At 41.5% G+C, this 21,101-nt stretch overlaps 1 protein-coding gene and 1 non-coding gene across 2 annotated transcripts; one reads left to right on the forward strand and one right to left on the reverse strand.

Annotated features, from left to right (window-relative positions):
• The first annotated feature begins 2,072 nt into the window (after nucleotides 1–2,072).
• On the forward strand, nucleotides 2,073–5,033 carry LOC147606142 (microtubule-associated protein RP/EB family member 1A-like). Its single transcript, XM_086792394.1, has 8 exons — nucleotides 2,073–2,293; nucleotides 2,393–2,461; nucleotides 2,551–2,637; nucleotides 2,754–2,860; nucleotides 3,042–3,175; nucleotides 3,329–3,444; nucleotides 3,859–3,972; nucleotides 4,606–5,033. The coding sequence occupies exons 1-8, from the start codon at nucleotides 2,183–2,185 to the stop codon at nucleotides 4,882–4,884; spliced, it is 1,017 nt and encodes a 338-aa protein (XP_086648520.1). The 5' UTR covers nucleotides 2,073–2,182; the 3' UTR covers nucleotides 4,885–5,033.
• Nucleotides 5,034–14,642: 9,609 nt separating this feature from the next.
• Nucleotides 14,643–14,715, reverse strand: TRNAA-UGC (transfer RNA alanine (anticodon UGC)). The gene has a single exon. It is a non-coding gene; the product is annotated as a tRNA-Ala (tRNA).
• Between the last annotated feature and the right edge of the window lie 6,386 nt (nucleotides 14,716–21,101).

The following is a 21,101-nucleotide window of genomic DNA, read 5'->3' on the forward strand; positions in this document are numbered from 1 at the left end:
GGCAAAGGGGGCTCGTCCGCTGCGTGTAGGGCTGGAGCTAGAAGGCGCCAAGGTGTGGGCTCCACGGCTGGAGCGTGTGTGGGCTGGCGCCGTTCGCATTAAATGCTGGAGGGGGCGCTGGCTGTTGATGCTTGCGTGGCATATGTGTGCGCTGGCTGTTGATGCCTGCGTGGCTGATATGCCACGCAGCGCCAAATCAGCAAGCTGGCCGATATGTAGCTCGAGCCGCTACCAACGCGGATGAGAGGAGAAGAAGGAAAATAACTCTGAGCTAGAAAAACAATGCAAAAGGCGCCTATTTTATTCAACCTTAGCGTTTTTTTAAAGCTCCTTTCACACCCTTGGGTTCCCCACTTGGTCCACTCTAGCTTTCTTTCATTCCATAATCATCTAGCCAGCCCTTTATCTTTACCCTTAACCTCATTCCTTCTTCTTTCTTTAATTCACACCTCCCCTACACTAGCATTGTAAAAGGATTGTTTTCACGCAGATTGTGCATATGTACACTTGGAGAGGATGTGAGTGATTGTTGCGCATGTTTACAACTTTACATGTGAGTGAGTGATTGTTGGGCATGTTTACATACAAGTGAATGGAGAACATTTTTTTAAGTAATAATTTGGGAGCTTGTTCATACGCCTTGTATTTTGTGGTGGATTTTCACATGTGCCCATATTTCGGGCGGTTTAGCGTTTGATTTAAGCACATCGGGGTCTTCTTGGTGATTTTTCACACATCTTGTATTGTGTGAGGTGTTCACGCGCTTTCGCATTTGTTCATGCTCATTGGAGCATTATTGGCCTTGTTTGCACACTTGGGTGCATTGTGGGCTTGTTTCTCGCACATTGATACATTATTTGGGCTTATTCACACGTCATGGTTCACATGCCTTATATGTCTTGTGTTTGGTGAGGTGTATTCACACGCTTCACAATGGGGTATTCTTACTACTACTATCCTTCTTATGATCGACACTCTACACCCCATCATCGTCATCGCCATCATTATGTTACCATCTCAAATCCTGATCTTAGGAGGCTTGCTCATGCATTATCCTCAAGGCTCTATGCTTATTATCACAAGCTACCATTTCGTGTCATGGATCATATTTCTTTTGTTGCATTCACACATAGTTTTGGCACTTTGAGGTTTAGTCCTTTAGACCCTCATTTGTCGACTTCGTGCTATGATGAGGTAGCCTTTTCATGCGAGCTCAAGGGATCGATGCCTAGTCACTCAAGGCTTTTGTTTGATGAGGTGGATGTACGTGCCAGATGGTCCGCACATGGGGATTTCATTGTTTCATTGCTTGACTACCTCCACACGGACTTGAGCATAGATTTGGGGCATAGGCATATTGTTAGCCCAGTGTGAATTGGTCAAACACTATATAAGTGACCTTGGTCTAGGCTATTGTATCCTTTTTGATATCTTCTTAATCATTTGATATGATAGACATCTTGTCTTCTTGGAGCTTATGCCCAAGCTTTCATGGCTGATACATGGCACTTTTTCCATGTCTAGGTTCTACTCCCGTGAGGGACGTGTGTACTCCATGCCGTTGAGTGCAATTTCCTAGGTCCCTTCATTGCAGTAGATTGGCAACATTAAACTTTTATAGCTAACAACTTGGTGCAAATGACTGGCACAATAAAAAATGATTTGCCACAGAGAGTTGGTGTCCGTCGTGAGCGAGGTAGGGAGTCAGAAGAAAAAGCTTGTGAACCAATCCACCCGCTTTGGTAGTCCACGTGTGCATTTCCAGTAGGTGGCCACTGCCACCTAGTGTGAATGAGGCCGCCTCAGATTGAGTTTGGTGGTGATAGGCCAATGCCCGAGCTTGTGAAGAGTTGGTTGGCGAGGTCGTATGAATCGAGCCTTATTCTCACATGTGCTAGGGCTAGCAACAAGTTAGGAAGGCCCGTGGTCAACTGATTCAAAAGTGTCAAAAGACCAAAGGGGAAAGTAGAGCCAACGGCCACAAAGAAAGGAAACAGCAAAATCTCCCACTATGCCAAAAGGCAGTAAATAAAGCAATAATCTTCATTTCACCATCATTTTCCCGTTGCGACTCCCCTATCTACCACGTTACCTTCTCTTCAATTAAGCTCTCCCTTGTTTTACAACGCAACAAGCTCTTCTCTTCCCTCCCCTTCTTCTTCTTCTTCTTCTTCTTCGCATCATGGCTGCTAGCAGTATTGGGGTCATGGATGGAGCTTACTTTGTGGGCAGACATGAAATCCTTCAATGGGTTAACTCCACCCTCAACCTCACTCTCACGAAAATTGAAGAGGTTCTCTGAACCCAGTTTCTTGAGATTAACTATGACTTACATGAAAAATTACCATCTGTAATCGTGTTTTATTTATAACCTTTGATTGGGCGCCTGCAGGCTGCCTCAGGAGCTGTTTATTGCCAGCTAATGGATGCAACCCACCCTGGATCCGTCCCCATGCATAAGGTTTTGGAGCCATTAACTAGCATTTTTCTTCTTATTAATCTAATAGTGTTTATGTAAATGCCCTTAATTAAATTAATCTCATTGCACAGGTTAATTTTGACGCAAAGACAGAATATGACATGATCCAAAACTACAAGGTGCTGCAGGATGTGTTCAACAAGCTAAAGATTGCCAAGGTTGAATTCAGGTTTTCTCTGCTTTATGAAAAATCAAAACAGATTAGAGTTGTACTCTGTTCTGGGTGTATTTAAGTAGTGTGAATTTGCTGATGAGTTGCTCCATGTCTCCTCAGCACATAGAGGTAAACAAGCTTATGAAAAGGAGGCCCCTTGACAACTTGGAGTTCATGCAGTGGATGAAAAGATACTGCGATTCAATTAACGGAGGGTTTAATCAGAAGTAAGTTTTAATCAAGCAAGCTTAGTGGACTAATCCGGATTTTCCAGTAAGTTTTTATAGAGGGTCACAATTAGGCCTTCAAGGGGGCAGGCTAAGCTAAGCTTGCTTTGTGTGGGCTGTGTTAGCATCTGCCTTGTGTGATTATATCAGTGGATTATTAATTAGCTGGCTGCTTCTACAGTTACAATCCTAGTGAGAGAAGGGATGCTTGCAAAGGGGGCAAGGAGACCAACAAGAGGGTTCCCCCACCATCCCCAGCCCCACCCCCTCACAAAGCAAGTGCTCACGGTAGGCGAGTAGATGCTGCTGCCACAGGTAATCTTGGTTATTTTTTAATAATGCAATAATATTAATACTTATGTGAAAACCAGCATACTATCAGTCAGGGTTTTTTCCCTTTTTTCCAAATTTGCCCACTGCTATAGATGACCAGTTTGGAAGTATTAATTAATTAATTTGCAATCACAGGGGGTAAGAGTTCACGGCCATCTTTATCAGCAGCATCACCATCGATTCCTGCAGCTTCTCAAGCTCCAGCTGTCCCCATGGTGCCAGCATCACAAGTGGCAGCACTAGCAGAGCAGGTCCTCTCTCTCTCTCTCTCTCTCTCTCTCTCTCTCTCTCACACACACACACACGTGCGTGTACAAATTATGTACATATGTTAGTGCACATGCATGTGTATATGTGTTGGCTCTCTCTCTCACGTGCACACACACACACAGAGACACACACATGTATATGCATGTGTTTGTACATGTGTATGTGTTGGCTCTCTCTCTCTCTCTCTCTCTCTCTCTCTCTCTCTCTCGCGTGCGCGCACGCACACACACATACACATGTATATACATGAGTTTGTACATGCATAACACAAATCAGTATGTGCATGCGCCTGCATGCCCATACACACACTCACGCATGTGTGTGTGTGTTGGGGCTCTGTCTCTCACACGAGTGTCAGAATTCACATGCATGTGACTCATTTTATAAATTAGCAGGTCACAGAGCTGAAGCTGTCCGTTGATAGCTTGGAAAAGGAGCGTGATTTCTACTTCATGAAGCTGAGGGACATCGAAATTCTGTGCCAGAACCCAGATCTAGAGCGTCTACCGGTATTTATCTATCTCTTCTAAAAACAGGGTTGATTGAACTCACTTGCACTCTCTCCCTGTTTTTTTTGTCGAAAGCCCCCTTTTGAGGGGATGTAGCCGAGCTATAAGCTACACCACTCTCACACAACCCAATGGTGTCAAGGCTCGATGAGAATCAGGACCTCTTGGTTAGGGTGGGTCGATGAGACCCACTACCTTGGTTAAGGTGCAAACCCCTTCCTAGACCCACTACCTCTTGGTTAAGGTGCAAACCCCTTCCTTTTTTATAAAAAATGCGGACTATAACTTGTCCTGCATTTTTTATAAAAACGGAAGGTGTTTGAGGGCACTTGCCCCAGTGGGCTTTGTTCATCACGACCCACCCTAACTAAGAGGTAGTGGGTCTCGTCAAGAGTGAGTAGATATGAACCCTGTCCATCAGAGCCTTCCTTCTTCATTTTATGCCAAAAAAGGTTTTAAAAATGCTAATTATTCCAATTGAGAAGAAAACATTTCCCAACATTACATTTTTAAGCTAAGAGACTGCCTTTTTTGCTATTTTTTTTTAATATATGGTTTGCTTTTTAAAGCAAACCATATATCAAAATGTCATGCTATTTACCGGGAAACCTACATGTTGCTTTTTTATGCTAGATTGTGACGGCAATACAGAGGATTCTGTATGCGGTGGACGACAATCCGTGTGTGATGGAGGAGGCACAGGCGATGGTGGGGGACGCTGCAGCCATGCAGATGAACAGGAGAAGGGAAGATTCCGGCGGCAACAACAAACGGAAATCCTTGGTGGCTTTGGACGGAGATGACGACGACGATCTGGTGTCGTCGTCCGTTTTCTCCCCCGCACGACACCGGAAAAGTTCCTGCGGCGCCTCCGTCGACCTGTTCCAAGGATCGCCCATGCAAGTCCGGTGAATTTCCACGGAAATTCACTGACCACCAACATTAATTTTCTGTCGAACGGAGCTGTGACAGTCCACACCTCCGGCACGCCTACACACTCCACGTGGATGGATATTACAGATTTTTTCTTTTTTACAATTCTCTCTATTATTTTTTAATCAACATAATATATTCTCTCTTTTTTAAATGAAATCTCTCTCTCTCTCTCCACCGAGTTCAAGTCCCACCGTTGGTCGTATATGCCCTCGTGTTGCATTCTACCGACGCTAATACCTCTCTCTCTCTCTCTCTCCCCCCAAACTTCCCCCGTTATGATAAATGTTGCGACGAGGAATAAATGTTTTTCACAACTTTGAATTTTTTCACACAAAAGAATGACCCTCTCAATGGAAGACTAATTATAAAAGTCAACATACGCACAAGTGCAAATGATTTCTTTTTTTTAAGACTTTCAAATTTAAACTTGTATCCTTCAAAGTTCAAGTATCTATTGAAGCTAGTTTGAACCATCACTCAACTAAGTTGGATGAAATTGTTAACTTCCATTGTAGCTAAAGAGGTTAATGGAAGCTTTGTTGATACAAGTGTAAACTTTATCACACAGCATCCTTGTCACATACAAAGCTATAGTTTGAACCATCACTCAACTAAGTTGGATGAAATTGTTAACTTCCATTGTAGCTAAAGAGGTTAATGGAAGCTTTGTTGATACAAGTGTAAACTTTATCACACGGCATCCTTGTCACATACAAAGCTATTGGTTGGTATAATCATCTTTCATGGCCATTGGATGGATAGTGCAAACCATTATCAGTTCCATTGCGAATTTGCACATACAAACAAGGCAAGAGAATAGTAGCTTTTAAAAATCTCTTCTTGTTCATCTTGTGATTTCATCTTCTCCTGCGTGCAATAGTCTATGAACGTCTCTACATTGTTGATAGTGTAAACGTATTATACATAGCATATCCATTGGATGGAATAGTGCAAACCATTATCAATTCCATTGTGAATTTGCACATACAAACAAGGCTTGACTGCTTCTCGGTACATAGTATGCCTCGTGTTCTGATCTCTAAATCCAAGAATCTTCTTGGGTTCATGTGGAAGAGACAATACAGTGGTTCAATAAGTTTCACCAAGATGTCAGGAGGAACTACTTATCTTGATAATCCATTGTTTTTCGTATTCATTTGGAAGAGACAGTGGTTCAATAAGTTCCACCAAGATGTCAGGAGGAACTACTTATCCTACTTGAGTTGCCGGATGTACTTGAGAGCTCTCCGGCAACTCAAGTTTGTATGCTACGCTACCAATCTTCTTAAGGATCTTAAATGGATCGCAATATCTAGGAGAGTTTTTGACACTTTCATGTCTTGAGAATCTTCGACTTTGCAGGGACTTTCAAGAAAACAAAGTCACCCTCTTCAAACATCACTTCTCTACAGCTCTTTCAGCATACAGTTTTGCACCATCTTGTGCTCTATGAATACTATCTCTTGCTGCTTTTAGCATATCTTGCATGTCCTCAAGAAAATCGTAAACAGACTGAATCTTCTCCTTTTGTAGCCCTACGGCCATAGGAGATCTCGACTGGAAACCATACATTAGCATCAATGGACTAAATCCAATCATTGAATGTTTTAAACTATTATAAGCAAACTCCAAATGTGGCAGGTATCCCTCCCAATCGGATTACTTTTTACTGACATACGCTCGAAGCATGTCCTCTAACACTTGGTTGATGCTCTCAGTCTGACCATTAGACTACTGCGGATGATCAGCCGTACTCATACTCAGAGCAATGTCCAACTTTTTGAAGACTTCTCTACAAAAGTGACTTATCCCTATCTGAAACTATATCTGCCGGGGGCAGGCCATATTGCTTGTCAAGATGTTTGATAAATAACCTAGCTAACTTAGGAGTTTTCACCTCTTTTTTAGTAAGTATATATTTGACCATCTTAGTCAATCTGTCAACCACTACCCAAACCGAATCATTCTCTCGAGCCGTTTTAGGTAAACCAGTGATAAAATCCATGAAAATACTCCCCCATGTCTCGTTGGATGTAGCAAGCCTCCAACCTTGAGGCGCTCATGCTTATTGACCTGACACTTCTTGCATTCCAACACGAAGTCTTAGACTTCCTTGAACAAACTAGGCTAATAGAATTGTTTTTTAACTAATATATAGGTCTTTTTTACTGTAGGGTGACCAGCACTTGGACTATCGTGACTTTCTATAAGAATTTGGCACTAAAAGTCACCAATAGATGGTACACAGACTCTACCTGGCACGTAGCTTTGCCAAGTTATGGCCAGTGCTTGGAATGAGCCGGTGGGGATGGTGTTGAAGAGACCAAGTGGCTTACATTGGTAGGCCGGTGATGATGTTGTTTTGACAAGTGGCTTGCCAGTGGCATGGTTGGGACACACCGATTGCTTCACTTAAAGGGCCAGGTTATTATTGGGGTGTCGGTAGTGTTGTAGTGGTCGGTGAGGTGGTTGAGGACTTGTGCACTTATTGGGGTATCCTGAAGGCATGCTTTCTCTGTCAAACTAGTGCTTATGGTTTCTCCAAGTGGTAATTATGGTCTCTCCCCTCCGGTGCGTGATTTATAGGTGTGTTGAGCAACACATCACACTGAGTTGAGAAAACAAAGTGCTTATGGTCTCTCCAGAGCAAAAGAGGAATCTTGCTCTTTTCAACTTTTCCCTTCTAGTCAGAGTGTTCCTCAAGTAGTTGTTCCATCGCCAAAAAGTGGTGAGGATTCTTGCTCTTCTCAACTTTTCCCTTCCAGTCGAGTGTGTTTCTGAAGCAGTAGTTAGTTCCATCACCAAAAGCTTCAAGCCAAATCCTTTGCAACTATCCAATTCATCAATGCCATTAAAGTGTTGGGTTGACTCAGCTAGAGCCGAGAACATGGAGAAAGGCTAATGCTCGTTGCCTGTGAACTGTGGGGAGAGCAAGGGCGAGACAGGCTAAACACCCGCAGGCATGCCCACACAGCAAGATCAAGTTGCATCTACGTTTTTCCATAGCAAGCCTCTCAGTTCTCCATGAGGTCTCCCATGGTGCCATAATGCTCAATCTCAAGGAAAATGCACTCAAAATACTCAACACCCCCATATCCACAAGGCCGACATGACTGCAAGCAAAGAGAAGCTCCCTGTTTGATCTTCCTTCGTTGGAAACCTTAACCCTGCTCACTGCCTTGCTCCCCCTACTTTCTTCTCCTGCTCGCTGCTTGGGCTGCCTAGGCGGCCAAGGGTGGAAATCCCATCCTTTCTGCTCTTCTCTGCACTATGCAGGCGTCGGGGCCAAGGCAATTGCTCGCTTCTCTCGCTCTCTCTAGTAGATCGGCGATCGACCCAGTCCTCTATCACTGGCAGCAACACAGCTTCCAATGATCTCCCCTCCCTTCTCCGACCTCACCTCTCTCTCTCCACACAGGTGATAGGCATGAGGCATGATCCGTGAGGTGTGGCGATCCATGATATAGGTGCTCTGGGGTGCCACATCATCATAAATTGCAATCCAAGAAACCTAATCTTAACGATTTGACTTTAAAAAAAAAAACACAATCTTGTGATTGTACTTTCCTAACGACTTGACTTTCTAGATGATCCAACCTCTTTACTCGTTGATCTCACTTCTCATATCATGATCCCACCTCACCAACCTTATGCTTATGATTGTCGATTCTTAGATCATGGTGATCGTCGTTTCACTTTTCAAACAATTCAATTTCTTTGGTGGTCGATTCTTGGATTATGGCGATCTGACTCCTCAAACAATTCAATTTCTTTGGTGGTCCATTCTTGGATTATGGCAATCTGACTCCTCGACAATCCCACTTTTTAGACAATTCAACATCCTTGTCGGTTTTAGGATCATGGTGATCCAACTCCTCGATGATTCAGTCTCTTTATAATTGCCGATTCTACTTCTCAAATTGCTTACATATCTCACATCTTGAAGCATCGGTTCTACTTCTCAAATCACAATTCAACTTTACAAATCTCACATCTTAAATCGCAATTTGCCCACTGATCGCCACCCCTTGAATCATTGCGATGATCGGCCCATGTCGATTCGACTTTAGGATAACAATCGAGTGATCAGACTTTTGAGATCGCTTATTTGAACCTCTCTCTCTTTTTTATGATTCTTATTATGTTTTTGGGTTTTTGTGTTTTTCAATATTATCAATGAAGGTGGTGACTATACAATTACATGGGGAGGCTATGTTACACGTGAGTTAGGGTTTGACACTTACTATGTGTATGCTCAATGGGCAAGGGTGGATAGTCATTTGCCCATCCACAACGAAAGCTTTCGTTGTGGATAGTCATTTGCCCATCCACAACAAAAGCTTGGATGCCACAATGTTGGTTGTGCTTGTTTGAACTTTAGCCTTCCAACTAGTGAGTTGATGTTTTGTAGCATGGCGTGCATATCAATGTTGTGGGATCGTGTGGTGATCTTATTGGAAGCTCACGGTTGGCCCTCTATTAAAAATCAACTTGAAATACACAAGATTAAAATAGAAGAAAGCTATGCACGCGACATAAGAATGGGTTAAATCTCCCCCACCATGAGTGTGAGACTCCTCTGCCCCCTCCGCGCACCAACAAATTCCCGGTTGCTAGCAGCGGAAGTAGCTTCCTCTTGTGCGGGCAGGGTTTCCCACTCGGGGCCTCGCCCTCGAATGTCCGGACACGAAACTAATTTGGTGGTCATTCCGAAACCGAAACCGAGAAAATTTTCCTTGCCCAAAAAACGGGGACGATTCCACCTTTTTTATTTTCTTAGCAAATTTTCTAACGGGGTCAAGAGACTAAACTATCCTTCACCTAATTAAACCAGATAGAAGGAAAACTATCACTTACTTAATTTGAAGAAATCAACGCTTTTTTTCCAACCGAAATCAGGCACAACCGTTGATCTAATCATTTCAAAAAATCAACACTTTTTTCCTAGCCGAAGTCAGGCATAGCCATTGATCTACTCATTTGAGAAATTCTTCAGGTTTTTATTTAACTACTCCAATTCTAAGCGTATTCCTATTATTTCAATTTAATTATTAAAACTCCACTGATTCCAGCCTACCCCATTCGGCCCATGGGTTAGCCACCACCCAACCACTGGAATCGGTAGAACCAAACAATTACTCACCCACCCATAATTGAATGCCTTTCTTAACTTTTGCTTTCGAATACAGATATGCACACACTCCTCTTTAAAACTTTAACATATAAAATAATCCATTGACAAACAGTTATTGGTTACAGATGTCATAACTCAAAAATTCCATCCAGTCCCTTGTTTCTCAAAAAACAATATCCCATTGAGACCAACTGGTCAGCAAACGAGATCCAGTAGTAACAGATTACAATAATCATTTCGTCCTTCATATATATCTTCCACCACGACATACGCATGGGTGTCCTAGGCATCGCGAGCCCGTGCATTGCCTCCTCAAACTCTCCAAGATCCTCCTTAGGTGCCCTGGCACTTCACCTAAGGACTACTTCATCGGTCCTTGCCCATCGTACCGGAAGCGCGCCATTTTTTAACCATACTAAGGCTAGTCAAGACCTGGGCAGGCTTTGCCGCGTGAGCTGTCCTTTGAACACTCCCCGCCAGCTGTTACAAAACCAAACTTCCCTTAGAAAAACATATACCAAATGCTCCCTTCAGCATTCTGGCGTAAGATAGTCCTTTAAGAAAACAGGGTTTCTATGCAAGTTTTCAGTTTGATTTTCTTTTGAATATAAGGAGTATTTCTTGAATTAGCATCCCCAAAACTTATTGATCGAAATTTTGAATTTCATACCAATTTTCCTCGAATTCTTTAACCTTGATCCACAGATCAATTCGAAGTCTCAAACTTAGTTTCAGATTTGGTGGAAGTTTTGAGTGTATTTTTCTAAACTGGTCACACCTTCTTTCCTCGTCGAAACTGACGAAAGAGCTTGGTCTTGGTCATAGTTTGATTCAAGGTTCGAGTCGGATAAGATTCTTCCTGAACTATCTTTCTCGAAAAGGTTTGATAATTCAGTTACTATTTTACTGAATTTCTTTCTTTGAATATTCACTTAACTGATTTCTAAATTAGTTATGAATTTCAATGAGGAATGAATTAATCATTTATCTGAATATTTCGATCTCGATAGATTTCTTGTTTTTTTTTACAAATACTCATAGAATTTAAGATAATTTTAATTTTGATATAAAAATTCTTTATGCATCTATTTATGCATAAAAATCAACTTCAATGGGAATAACACTTTTATTAAAAAAATCTTTTTATACATCTATTTATGCATAAAATCAAATTTAATAGAAATAACACTTTTAAAATAAAAAGAATTTCTTTATGCATCTATTTATGACTAAAAATTAATTTTTATAAGAATAACGCTTTTATAATTTAAAAAAATCTTTTATGCATCTTTCTATGCATAAAAAATCAATTTTAATAAGAATAACACTTTTGTATTTTAAAAAATCCTTTATGCATGCCCTCTTCCATAATTTGTACCTGATGGTACCCTTTTTAGGTTAATCTTCAAAAACACCTTAGCTCCATTCAACCTCTCTAATATGTAGTCAATCTGAGGGAGCTTTTGATTGTTAGGTCGAAGGACATGATGACAAACTCATAGTGGGCCTGTTTAGATTTGAATGTAGTTTTGGGGATGCCCCCTTCCATAATCTGTACTACCTGATGGTATCCTTTTTAGGTCAATCTTCAAAAACACCTTATAGCTCCATTCAGCCTCTCTAATATGGAGTCAACCTGAGGAATTGGGAACTTGCTTTTGATTGTGAGCTTATTGAGGGTGTGATAGTCCCTGCAAAGTCGGGAGTATTCATCCTTGTTTTATTCTTCAAGGGCAAATGTGCCATGGTGCAACCTCTTCATGCACAAGCTACATTTATTACTTCCACATTTAACAAACAATCTGCCATGCTATAGATTGTTTCAAAAGATGGATATAATTAGTTTATTGATGCAAAACATTGCTCAAGTGTTTCAACCCTTAAAGATAACATGACAACTCCAAACTATGAAGTTACAATGGTTTAATATGTTTCTATGCAAGACAAGACAACAGGATCTTCTGCAATGGATTTGGATGAGAAAATTAGATGAAATAGAGAAATTTTTGGATTCATTACATGAAGATGAAGATTTGACAAAGCTTTGACTTGATTGAACATGCAAAGATGACATGTGGCTATTCAAAGTACATCAGAAGGACTTTCTTTGCCATGCTCACAAGCATCTTATCCCATATGGAGATGGCTATTGTTCTTGACACTAATGAGTTTTACATTTACCACAAACTCTTGTGGAAGACTATGTCACAATGGAATTATTATGTGACACATATGGTGATTCAAGAAGTAACTTGATGCCTCATCGTTGTGGAAGATTAAAAAAAAAACAAAAGATATGCAACTATTCATTACGTTTGACAAAAGACAATGGAATTTTATTAGAGACTAGTAGAAGATAGAGCAACAATCACTTATATTTCTAGTTCTAAGATAGAGCAACAATCATTTTTTAAGAGGGAGAGAAAGTCACGACTATGAATTAATCCATGTTAATCTCTCTAATTATAGCCTAATTTTGATTATTAGTAAGGAGACATTGTTCAAGGGTTGTGTTCCATCTCGTAAAAGGGTTATTATAAAGAAGCATGTCCTATCCAAAGGATATGACTCTTCATCTAAAGACATAACCGTTTGATGCAGCTACATCCCTGCATTCAGGATCTAACTCCTCACTTGTACCTCTTCAGGCCCTATTTTATAAGGCCTTGTGTCTTAATGCAACAACACAACTTTTTGCTCTACTTATCTTCGCTTGAGTATTAAGTCTCTAATCATGTCTTATAGAATATCCTTGAGGTAAGAAATCCTCACACTGGGTGTCCTAAATTCTTCCCTTATGATGGACAACCCAACCTTATTCACACATGCCTTATCAGCCATTCTTGTTACACATCAACACTCAATTCATTATCTTAAACCGTGTGTAAAAGTCAAGAAAAGCAGACAAATAAGTGTTGAAGAAAGCGTTGTGCTGGAGTTTTCTATGTGAGCACACACATCTTTTGTCCCATGCCCATTAACGAACGACGCATGTTGCTATAGTATAAACACATGCTCTGTATCTAATAAGCACATTAATAGACACACTAATATCTCAAGCACCCACACTAAGCCTCATCATGACACGTGAAATATACACATGGGACTCTTCATCTAGTAGACACATCAATAGGCATTGATATCTCAAGAACATACATTTAGCCTCATCGTCAACAACTCATCGTCCCCATCAATAATTGTCCAGGTACATTTCTCGATAGGGGGACCATGGCGGGTGCAAGTGTTACCCATGGTATGACCCATCGCTTGGACTTTCTTCCAATCTGAAGACAAGCTCAACTTAGCCTAGAACTTGTTCAAATTTCAAAAAAGCCTTCTCAAATTGATGGGAGAAGGAAAATTACCTCCTTAAATTAAGTTTTAATTAGATTAAAATGTGCAAAAAATGTTTGTTCAAATTACAGTTTGTTCTTCGATTCATGGTGAAAAGGATTGATGTAAGGCTTAGTAAAAATATAATTTCCTAACCATTGGGGTGTGCACATGGTTGTAGAAAGGGCTATGTTAACCCAATTTTGACAAGAGAGTGCACACACACTCAACACCCATTGTTTACTACAGAAAGGCAAATCTCTTGACCCAATTCTAACAACAAGAGGGTGCACACACACTCAACACACATGGTTGCAGAAAGGCCTATGTTGCAAACTACAAGTTAGGAGATAGCAAAGCACAAACTCACACGTGCAAAGCCACCTACAACTAAGATAAGGGTGTAGTAAAAATCATCTACAAAAAGACATGCAAAATCAACTAGATATGCACTCCTTCTAAGGCCAATATGCAACTAGAATTCATTTCAAAGCATTTCAATTATCGATCATTATTGTAGTTTAATAAGGGTTTGGATAAACTAGACCTTTCTTTTTTCTTTGTTAGATCATCCATTAAGGGGTGCGCCCATAGTATAAATTTGAGATTTTCATAAAATTACCATTGGTAACATATTCCAAATTTTGAGTTACAATTTGGTAATTTTGTAGATCTTAAAGTTTCCAAAGATCTCTTCATTTCTTTCATACATGCTAGATGTTGTATGAGTTTCAAAAAATTAAAGCTATTTCTATCAGTTATTGAGAGAACTTGGAAAAAATAGCAAGATATTATGGTGATTTCTACTTGGTGAGCCTCAAGTTATCAATTTGAGCCTTGTTAAGCATGCATCATATAGGCTTATAGAAAGACCCTAATGGTAATTTTTTTCTTAAAAGGTGAGTTATCATTTGGTAATTTTTTACTAGTGTAAAGTTACCAAATGGTAATCATCAATCTAAATTAGATTACAATTTGTAACTTTTTAGTCGTTTGGTTCCAAGGTGGTTACCAAATTTATACTGTGGGTGCGCCCATCTGAGGGGGGAGCTGAGAGGAAGAGGCCTCGCCATAGCTGGACAAGCCACTCAAGTGTCTTCAACATCAGATGCAAAAGCGATGCTTAACCAAAAGGGTAACCCAACAAATCGATCATTTGCAATGAGTAGATTTCATACCGGTCATGCTATATATATACGTATTTAATGTTTTATTCTTAAATGTATATATCCGAGACTGTTTAAAAGGCAGTTTTCCAGACTGAAAATGGAGATGACGGGCATCGATCCCGCTGCCTATCGCATGCAAAGCGATCGCTCTACCATTTGAGCTACATCCCCTTGTTGCACAATGTTAAATATTTTATTTTATATACTAATAATCAGCTAACTTATATATCTACCATAGCCTTCAAGGTTGCTGCCCCGTCAAAGAATTCTCACTCCCTTTTCTATTTAAAATATATTCTTACTTGTACACTTACCTCAACTGAGCATTGTAGCACCATACCATTGCATAACAGATCTGTTAATAGGGCAAATATGCATAAATCTTTCACGGATGCAATGGATCAAGCATGACTGAGGCCCAATTTCAAGCACAGTCTCAATGCAAGAACCATGGTTTGTATATTACATGGATATGTGTGAATAGTGGCCATTCAATCTACGCAATTTTCATGCAAATTTCATGACAATTTCTAGACTGGCTTTCTCTAGTTCCATATATGCAGACTTTTCAATCAAGTTATTTAAAATCATGTCATCAATCATCATGTTGACCGCTGATGCTACCCATAATCTTCCATAGGCCCCTCTACTGAATCATGATACTCACAAAACTACATGTCGCACCTTCACTCTCAACATGTCCGCCACTGTCTGCGTGCTGGTCACCCCACCTTTTCCCACCTATGTATAGAGCAGCGTTGTGGCCGCACCACCTTTGCCAAGCCCCTGCAGCTAGTGCTGGGTTGCCCATGCTCTACTGTTCCGGCCCTTGCCGTCTAGTCTCCAAACGAACGACGACGCTACGCAGCCCTCTGTGTCCCAACCCCCTGTGCACAGACCCTCCGTACCGCTTGAAACGAGAGAAGACCAGAGGCAATGTCTACCAAGGAACTTGAAACGCAACGATGCCCTTGTTTCTCCGTTTCTCAACCTTAGTCGGACCCATTTAATTGTCTCCACTCTTCCTTTCATTAATTAATTAATTAATTGTAGGCCCCTATTCGAGCTAATCTTCTTTCAAGTCACGTTCGTAGAGTGTCAAAGCCCTCCTGGAGTGTAAAAAGCAATCAACACGTCGAACATCCTCTTATTCAAACTGATTTTCTTTCAAATCACATTCACACTTGGAATTTACTTGGAAATCATAAGGAATTACACTATATAATCACATGGAATTACACTATATAATCACAACATTTGATGTGGCTAAGATAAGCTTCTCAGCACAGCATTTAGCAAAATTGACAAGATTGCTTAAAGTACTTAAAACATCTGTTTTGGATTTGCAAGTAGAGATGAGCTCTACATAAGGCCTGGTAATAGAGACGCCTGGAGGTTGACAGGATTATTGAATTTTAAATATCTTGTATGATTAAAGCATTAAGGATCGTATTGTGAAGTCCACCATGGCCACTGTGTACACAGGCATGAGAGAGAGAGAGAGAGAGAGAATATCTGGCATCTCTCTCAAGAGACTTCTTGGCCAAGTGTTCTCTATCCGGAGATATCCAAAAAATAACCTTGCAATTTCATCTTCAATGAGAGTCAATCAACTTAGTTACAATTAAACCGATTGTACTTGATCTACGATTTCTCTCCTACAAAAGAAGATAATCAACAAAGTAGCCCCCCAAGCACATCCGAGGATTCAGCAAAGAACTCATGCAAAACCCTCCCTTAGTCAAAATATTCAAAAGGAAGAATAGAGGGGCCAAGTCCATGGCTCATCTTATTGAATCTACAACTTGCTCCACTTGGAAAGTAGTAGCTCTTTTTACACGAAAGTCCAACTATGGATGCATACCTATCTGACTGTGTGAGTTTGGAACCCATTGGTTAAAACTCAAGAGCCACTACTAATTGCACAATATGGTTATGGAATACCCAAGCAACCTTCTTCTCCACCAAATAAAAAGGACCCAAAAAAATCCTAGTGCTAGCACAACAATAAGCGACTCTAGATGGCAATTTTGCACTATAGAATATACAGAATACTCAGCTATCTCTCTCTCTTCTCTATCTTTTGTATGCATTTTGCATCAAGGATGTTCCGGGATGGTGTTTAGGGCTGAAAGAAGACTCCCCGAACTTCCGCATGTGACAGGAGGGTCGAAGAGTCACATGGCTATGGCATTGGGGCAAAGAAAGAAAGAAAGATACATTAAGCGTCTACTAAAGACCCAATAGGCCTATGAGACCAATGTGATACAATAATGTTCAGGCATATCTCATCATCGAATGGAAAATAAAATAGAAACAAAACATAGCTATCTCAATGGGTGATACAAAATTGTCCATGGAATCTCACCATGGAACACCAGGAACAAGGAACATGAGAGGAGCATCAACCCCCAATAGATGGTATACCACCCTCCAAAATATCAAGCATGGGGCTAATGAGTTATATTAACGTCTACAGAAGGCCAAAATGACCTATGAGACCAAAAGGATTACATCATGTCCATGGAATACATCATCATGGTGGGTACTAAAATATTTTGTCCACAATCCCAAGGCTGGGCAGCCTGTATGGGCTGCCCCATACATGCCCTACAGCCATATAAAGACTGTAATCTCTTGGAGATTGCCTTATCTGTGCCCTAGGGCTGTCCTACAGCCCCTCCATGGCTGGTGGGTTCAGCCTGGGCCTTCTTGGCCCTCATGGGGATGGTTCACACCATTCCCATGCCCATACTAAGCTCCAGGGTAGCCCTATGGGCTGGCCCCTTGTCCTAAACATAATCTACTCAGTGATCTGGCATCCGGTACCATACCAGATACACAGAACCACTGACATCATTCTAGAGGGAGACTCACAACGCGGACTGGCACTGTTTCATGTGTAGGACAGTGCACACCTGACCTTAGACTCCTGTGCAGGACAATGCACACCTGACCTCGGACATCTGAGATGGATCCCTAGCTGACTCGTCCCGAACTGGGCTCACATGGGACCAGTTCACCATCCCAGGTCCTGCACCTTCTGTACAGAAATGTCTACGTGGCATCCAAGTGCGGGATGCACGTGACATCCCCTTCTGCTTAACTTGACAGAAGCTGCATAGCCTCCAAATAATCCGTCATTAATGCCGGATAGTCTTCGAAAAATTCTTTGTCGAGCCATACCGCTTCATGAGTTCCTCGGTCCTAAAACTTCGTGAGGAACTGTCGTAGTCTTTGGCCTGAGCCATGCTTGAAACGGTGCAGAAGGATCTGTTCTGGAACCATTACTTCTGCTTCATCAACAATGTCTGGTTCCGCTTCGTCTTTGACCTCTGAAGGGGGTGGACCTGCATATGGCTTTAACCAACTGACATGAAATACATCGTGCATAGTCCAACTCGGAGGTAGCTTTAACTGCATAGACACCTCATTAATCTTTTTCTGGATGGAAAATGGTCCGAAGCTCCTGAAAGACAACTTTGGGCATCGCTTGCCCACCTGCTTCAATCTTTGCTTCATAATCCGAAGATACACCCAATTCCCTTCCGAAAACTTCATGTCCCTTCGGTCTTTATTGGCCTGTCGAGTGTAGGCCTCTTGCGCTTTAGCCAATCTGTCTTTAACAGACTCTAGGATCTCCTGGTAAGACTCCGTCACTCTGTTCACCTCCACAGTACTGAAGACGAAGTCCTGGTTAACAACGACAATGCTAGAGCTAATCCATGAACAAAGAGCAGACTCGCATATCATCCTGAGAGAGAGAGAGAGAGAGAGAGAGAGAGAGAGAGAGAGAGAGAGAGAGATGACAAGCTAGAGAGAGAGAGTGAAGTACACGACTCAATGATGTGACTCTTGTATTTCTTTAAACAAGTAGAAGACCTTTATAGGTACAAAGGTTCACCTTCTGACATCATTGCTTATGTCAAAGGATACACAAATATCTAGATATTATTCTTACCCTTCTAAGAGGTGGTTCACACACTGCCACACTTTAAAGAGTGGGTTCATAAGCAGGTAAGACCTTGATTCCCCAACAGGACCCCTCAAGGGATTACCTCATGCTGTGTCAAGGATAAATCTAGTAGGCTCATGGTTTCTCATGCCAATTTTCTTAGCGAGGATAAATCACATGGCTTGAGTTTCACATGCCAGTTATGGAGTCCCAAGGGTAGAGACAAATTAGGGATTTCAGGTCATACACACACACACACACACACAACAGAAAAGAGCACACAACTCAACAGAAAACAACACATCTTGGACGTTAAAAAGCCTAATCATCCATACAATAGTTAGCCTTATGTGTGGAAGGCTCTTCAACAACATTAGCAGTGTTCTTGTGAATAGCAATCTTTTTCAAGATGATTTCTTTTCCCATAGATACCACAAGGATTTATGCTAAAACAATCCTTTTCTAAGTGATTGCTTTTCCCACATAATCTACAAGGCTTTCCTTTGGCTTGTCCATGAGCCCTTGGTCTTTACAGCAAAACCTTGTTCTGTGGTAGCTTCTAATAACCTTTGTTTCTTCTTTCTTTCTTCTTCCTATAAGGCACTGAAGGTTCCCTCGGGCTTGGATTAGGTACATTTTTAAAGGTGGTGACTAGGTTGTCATACCCCTCAGGCATGCTTTTGAGAAGCACAGCCATGGCATCATCATCGGTTATCACCAGAGATTTGATTGTAGCAAGTTGAGTCATAAGACTCCTCATTTTGTTGACATGTGCAGACAAGAGATTCTCTTGTCTTCAGTTGCAACACAAAGAAAGTGATTTTTAAAGATAGCTTTAAGTTTCTAGCACTGGCACCGACGAATAGCAAATCAAGTTTTGGCCAAGCTTCAATAGGTGATTCTAGATAAGAAATGTGATGCAAATAGTCATCACCCAAGCCAAGAGCAATGATGGCATATGCCCTTTCTACTCTATGGAGTTCCTATTGAGATCTGGCTTCTCCTACAATGGTTGAACTATCATCAAAGAAAGAGGCTCCACTGGTAGTGGCTCTTCATCAAGTGAAATTTTATCTTCATTTATCAGGTGTGGAAACCTTAGCCATTAAACTTGTCTATGAACATGTGAGAGCTCATAGTTGCAGAGACATAAAAGATTTTCACTTCATGCCCCAAAAAATTAGGGTTTCCAAACAATTAGGGCTTCGTAGAAGTAATGCTATAGGAAGCTGTAGCAACACTTATAATGCTAAAAGGCCCCAATTTTTACACTTGCAGGACTCCAATTAGATGAATTTTACCAAATTTTTGGAATGCCCAAAATTATGTTGATGATATGTATGCTACAATCATCCTTGGCAACTACGTGTAGGGAAGTGCAGGAGCACAGACACTCACAAACGCACAGGCCGCAGAGGGTAGTTCATGGGGGCTTCACTTGGACAACTCCCAACAATGTTGCAGGTTGATGTGGAGAAGTGGCTACAGGCAGCTGAGAAAAGTGGCAGCTCAAGCATAGTTGAGGGAAACAGGGAAACGAAAACAGATACGGATACGGAATCTCATCACGGAAAAAAAGACAACATAACAAAAAGAACTAACACTAATCCCTAGGTAAATGTAGATACGTATGGATCATCATCGTCATCCTCATCATGGAGGATCACCATCCTCAACATCGTGGATACAAAGTGGGTGTAGAGGATACAGAGGTGTGAGTATGGAGAGGGAGCTATCCATCGATGTGGTAGGGATCCATAAAGGATGTCCAATACTGGCGAGGGGGTGAGATCTACAAGGCCGAGGAGAAGCCGAGATGAGGTAGCAGCTCTATAGATGCTCGGTGCCGGGCAAGGATCTCATCAATCTGAGGTTGGTGAGCTTGGGCCAAGAGGGTGAGGCCGTCTAGCTCTCCAAAGTTTGGTAGCACAAGGCAGGGTAACTCTAGTTGAGGGGCGAGATGGTGAGCCCCTCGTCGCCTACTGTGGTGGCCTCATCCATCTCAGTGTCCTCCTCCTGAGAGAGAGATAGAGAGAGAGAGAGAGAGAGAGAGAGAGAGAGAAAGAGAGAGAGAGAGAGAGAGAGAGAGATGTGACAAGGAGAGAGTGAAGAACACGACCCAATGATGTGACTGTTGTATTTCTTCAACAAGTACAAGACCTTTATAGGTACAAAGGTTCAGCTTTTGACATCATAATTTGCTTATGTCAAAGCATACAAGTACAAGACCTTTATAGGTACAAAGGTTCAGCTTTTGACATGATAATTTGCTTATGTCAAAGCATACACAAATATCTAGATACTATTCTTACCCCTCTAAGAGGTGGTTCACACACAAACACACTGCCACTCATAAGAGTGGGTTCACTCACCGCGGTAAGACCTTGATTCCCAACATAACCCACTAGCCAAGTGAAACCGGTAACAAGACCAATAGTCCTTACTAAATCCTTCCACTTCTACTTAGCTAGCCACAGAGAACTCAAGCCACTAGAGCGTGTTCCGATCTCAACCAAGTGATACCAAAGAAAGATGCACTTAGACCAAGTAAGTTCGTTCCCAGAGATGGCCAACGTATGCTGAGAATGCACCTTGTCATCCA

Source organism: Cibotium barometz, chromosome 58 (genome assembly GCF_041138505.1).
Source record: "Cibotium barometz isolate CiBa-2024 chromosome 58, ASM4113850v1, whole genome shotgun sequence".
NCBI classification, from domain to species: domain Eukaryota; kingdom Viridiplantae; phylum Streptophyta; class Polypodiopsida; order Cyatheales; family Cibotiaceae; genus Cibotium; species Cibotium barometz.

Excerpts from the sequence above, each read along its gene's own strand:
- LOC147606142 (XM_086792394.1), top strand. The coding sequence starts at position 2,183 with ATGGCTGCTAGCAGTATTGGGGTCATGGATGGAGCTTACTTTGTGGGC. Across the intron at positions 2,294-2,392 it reads CTCTCACGAAAATTGAAGAG|GCTGCCTCAGGAGCTGTTTA; the intron begins GTTCTCTGAACC and ends GGGCGCCTGCAG. Across the intron at positions 3,176-3,328 it reads AGTAGATGCTGCTGCCACAG|GGGGTAAGAGTTCACGGCCA; the intron begins GTAATCTTGGTT and ends TTGCAATCACAG.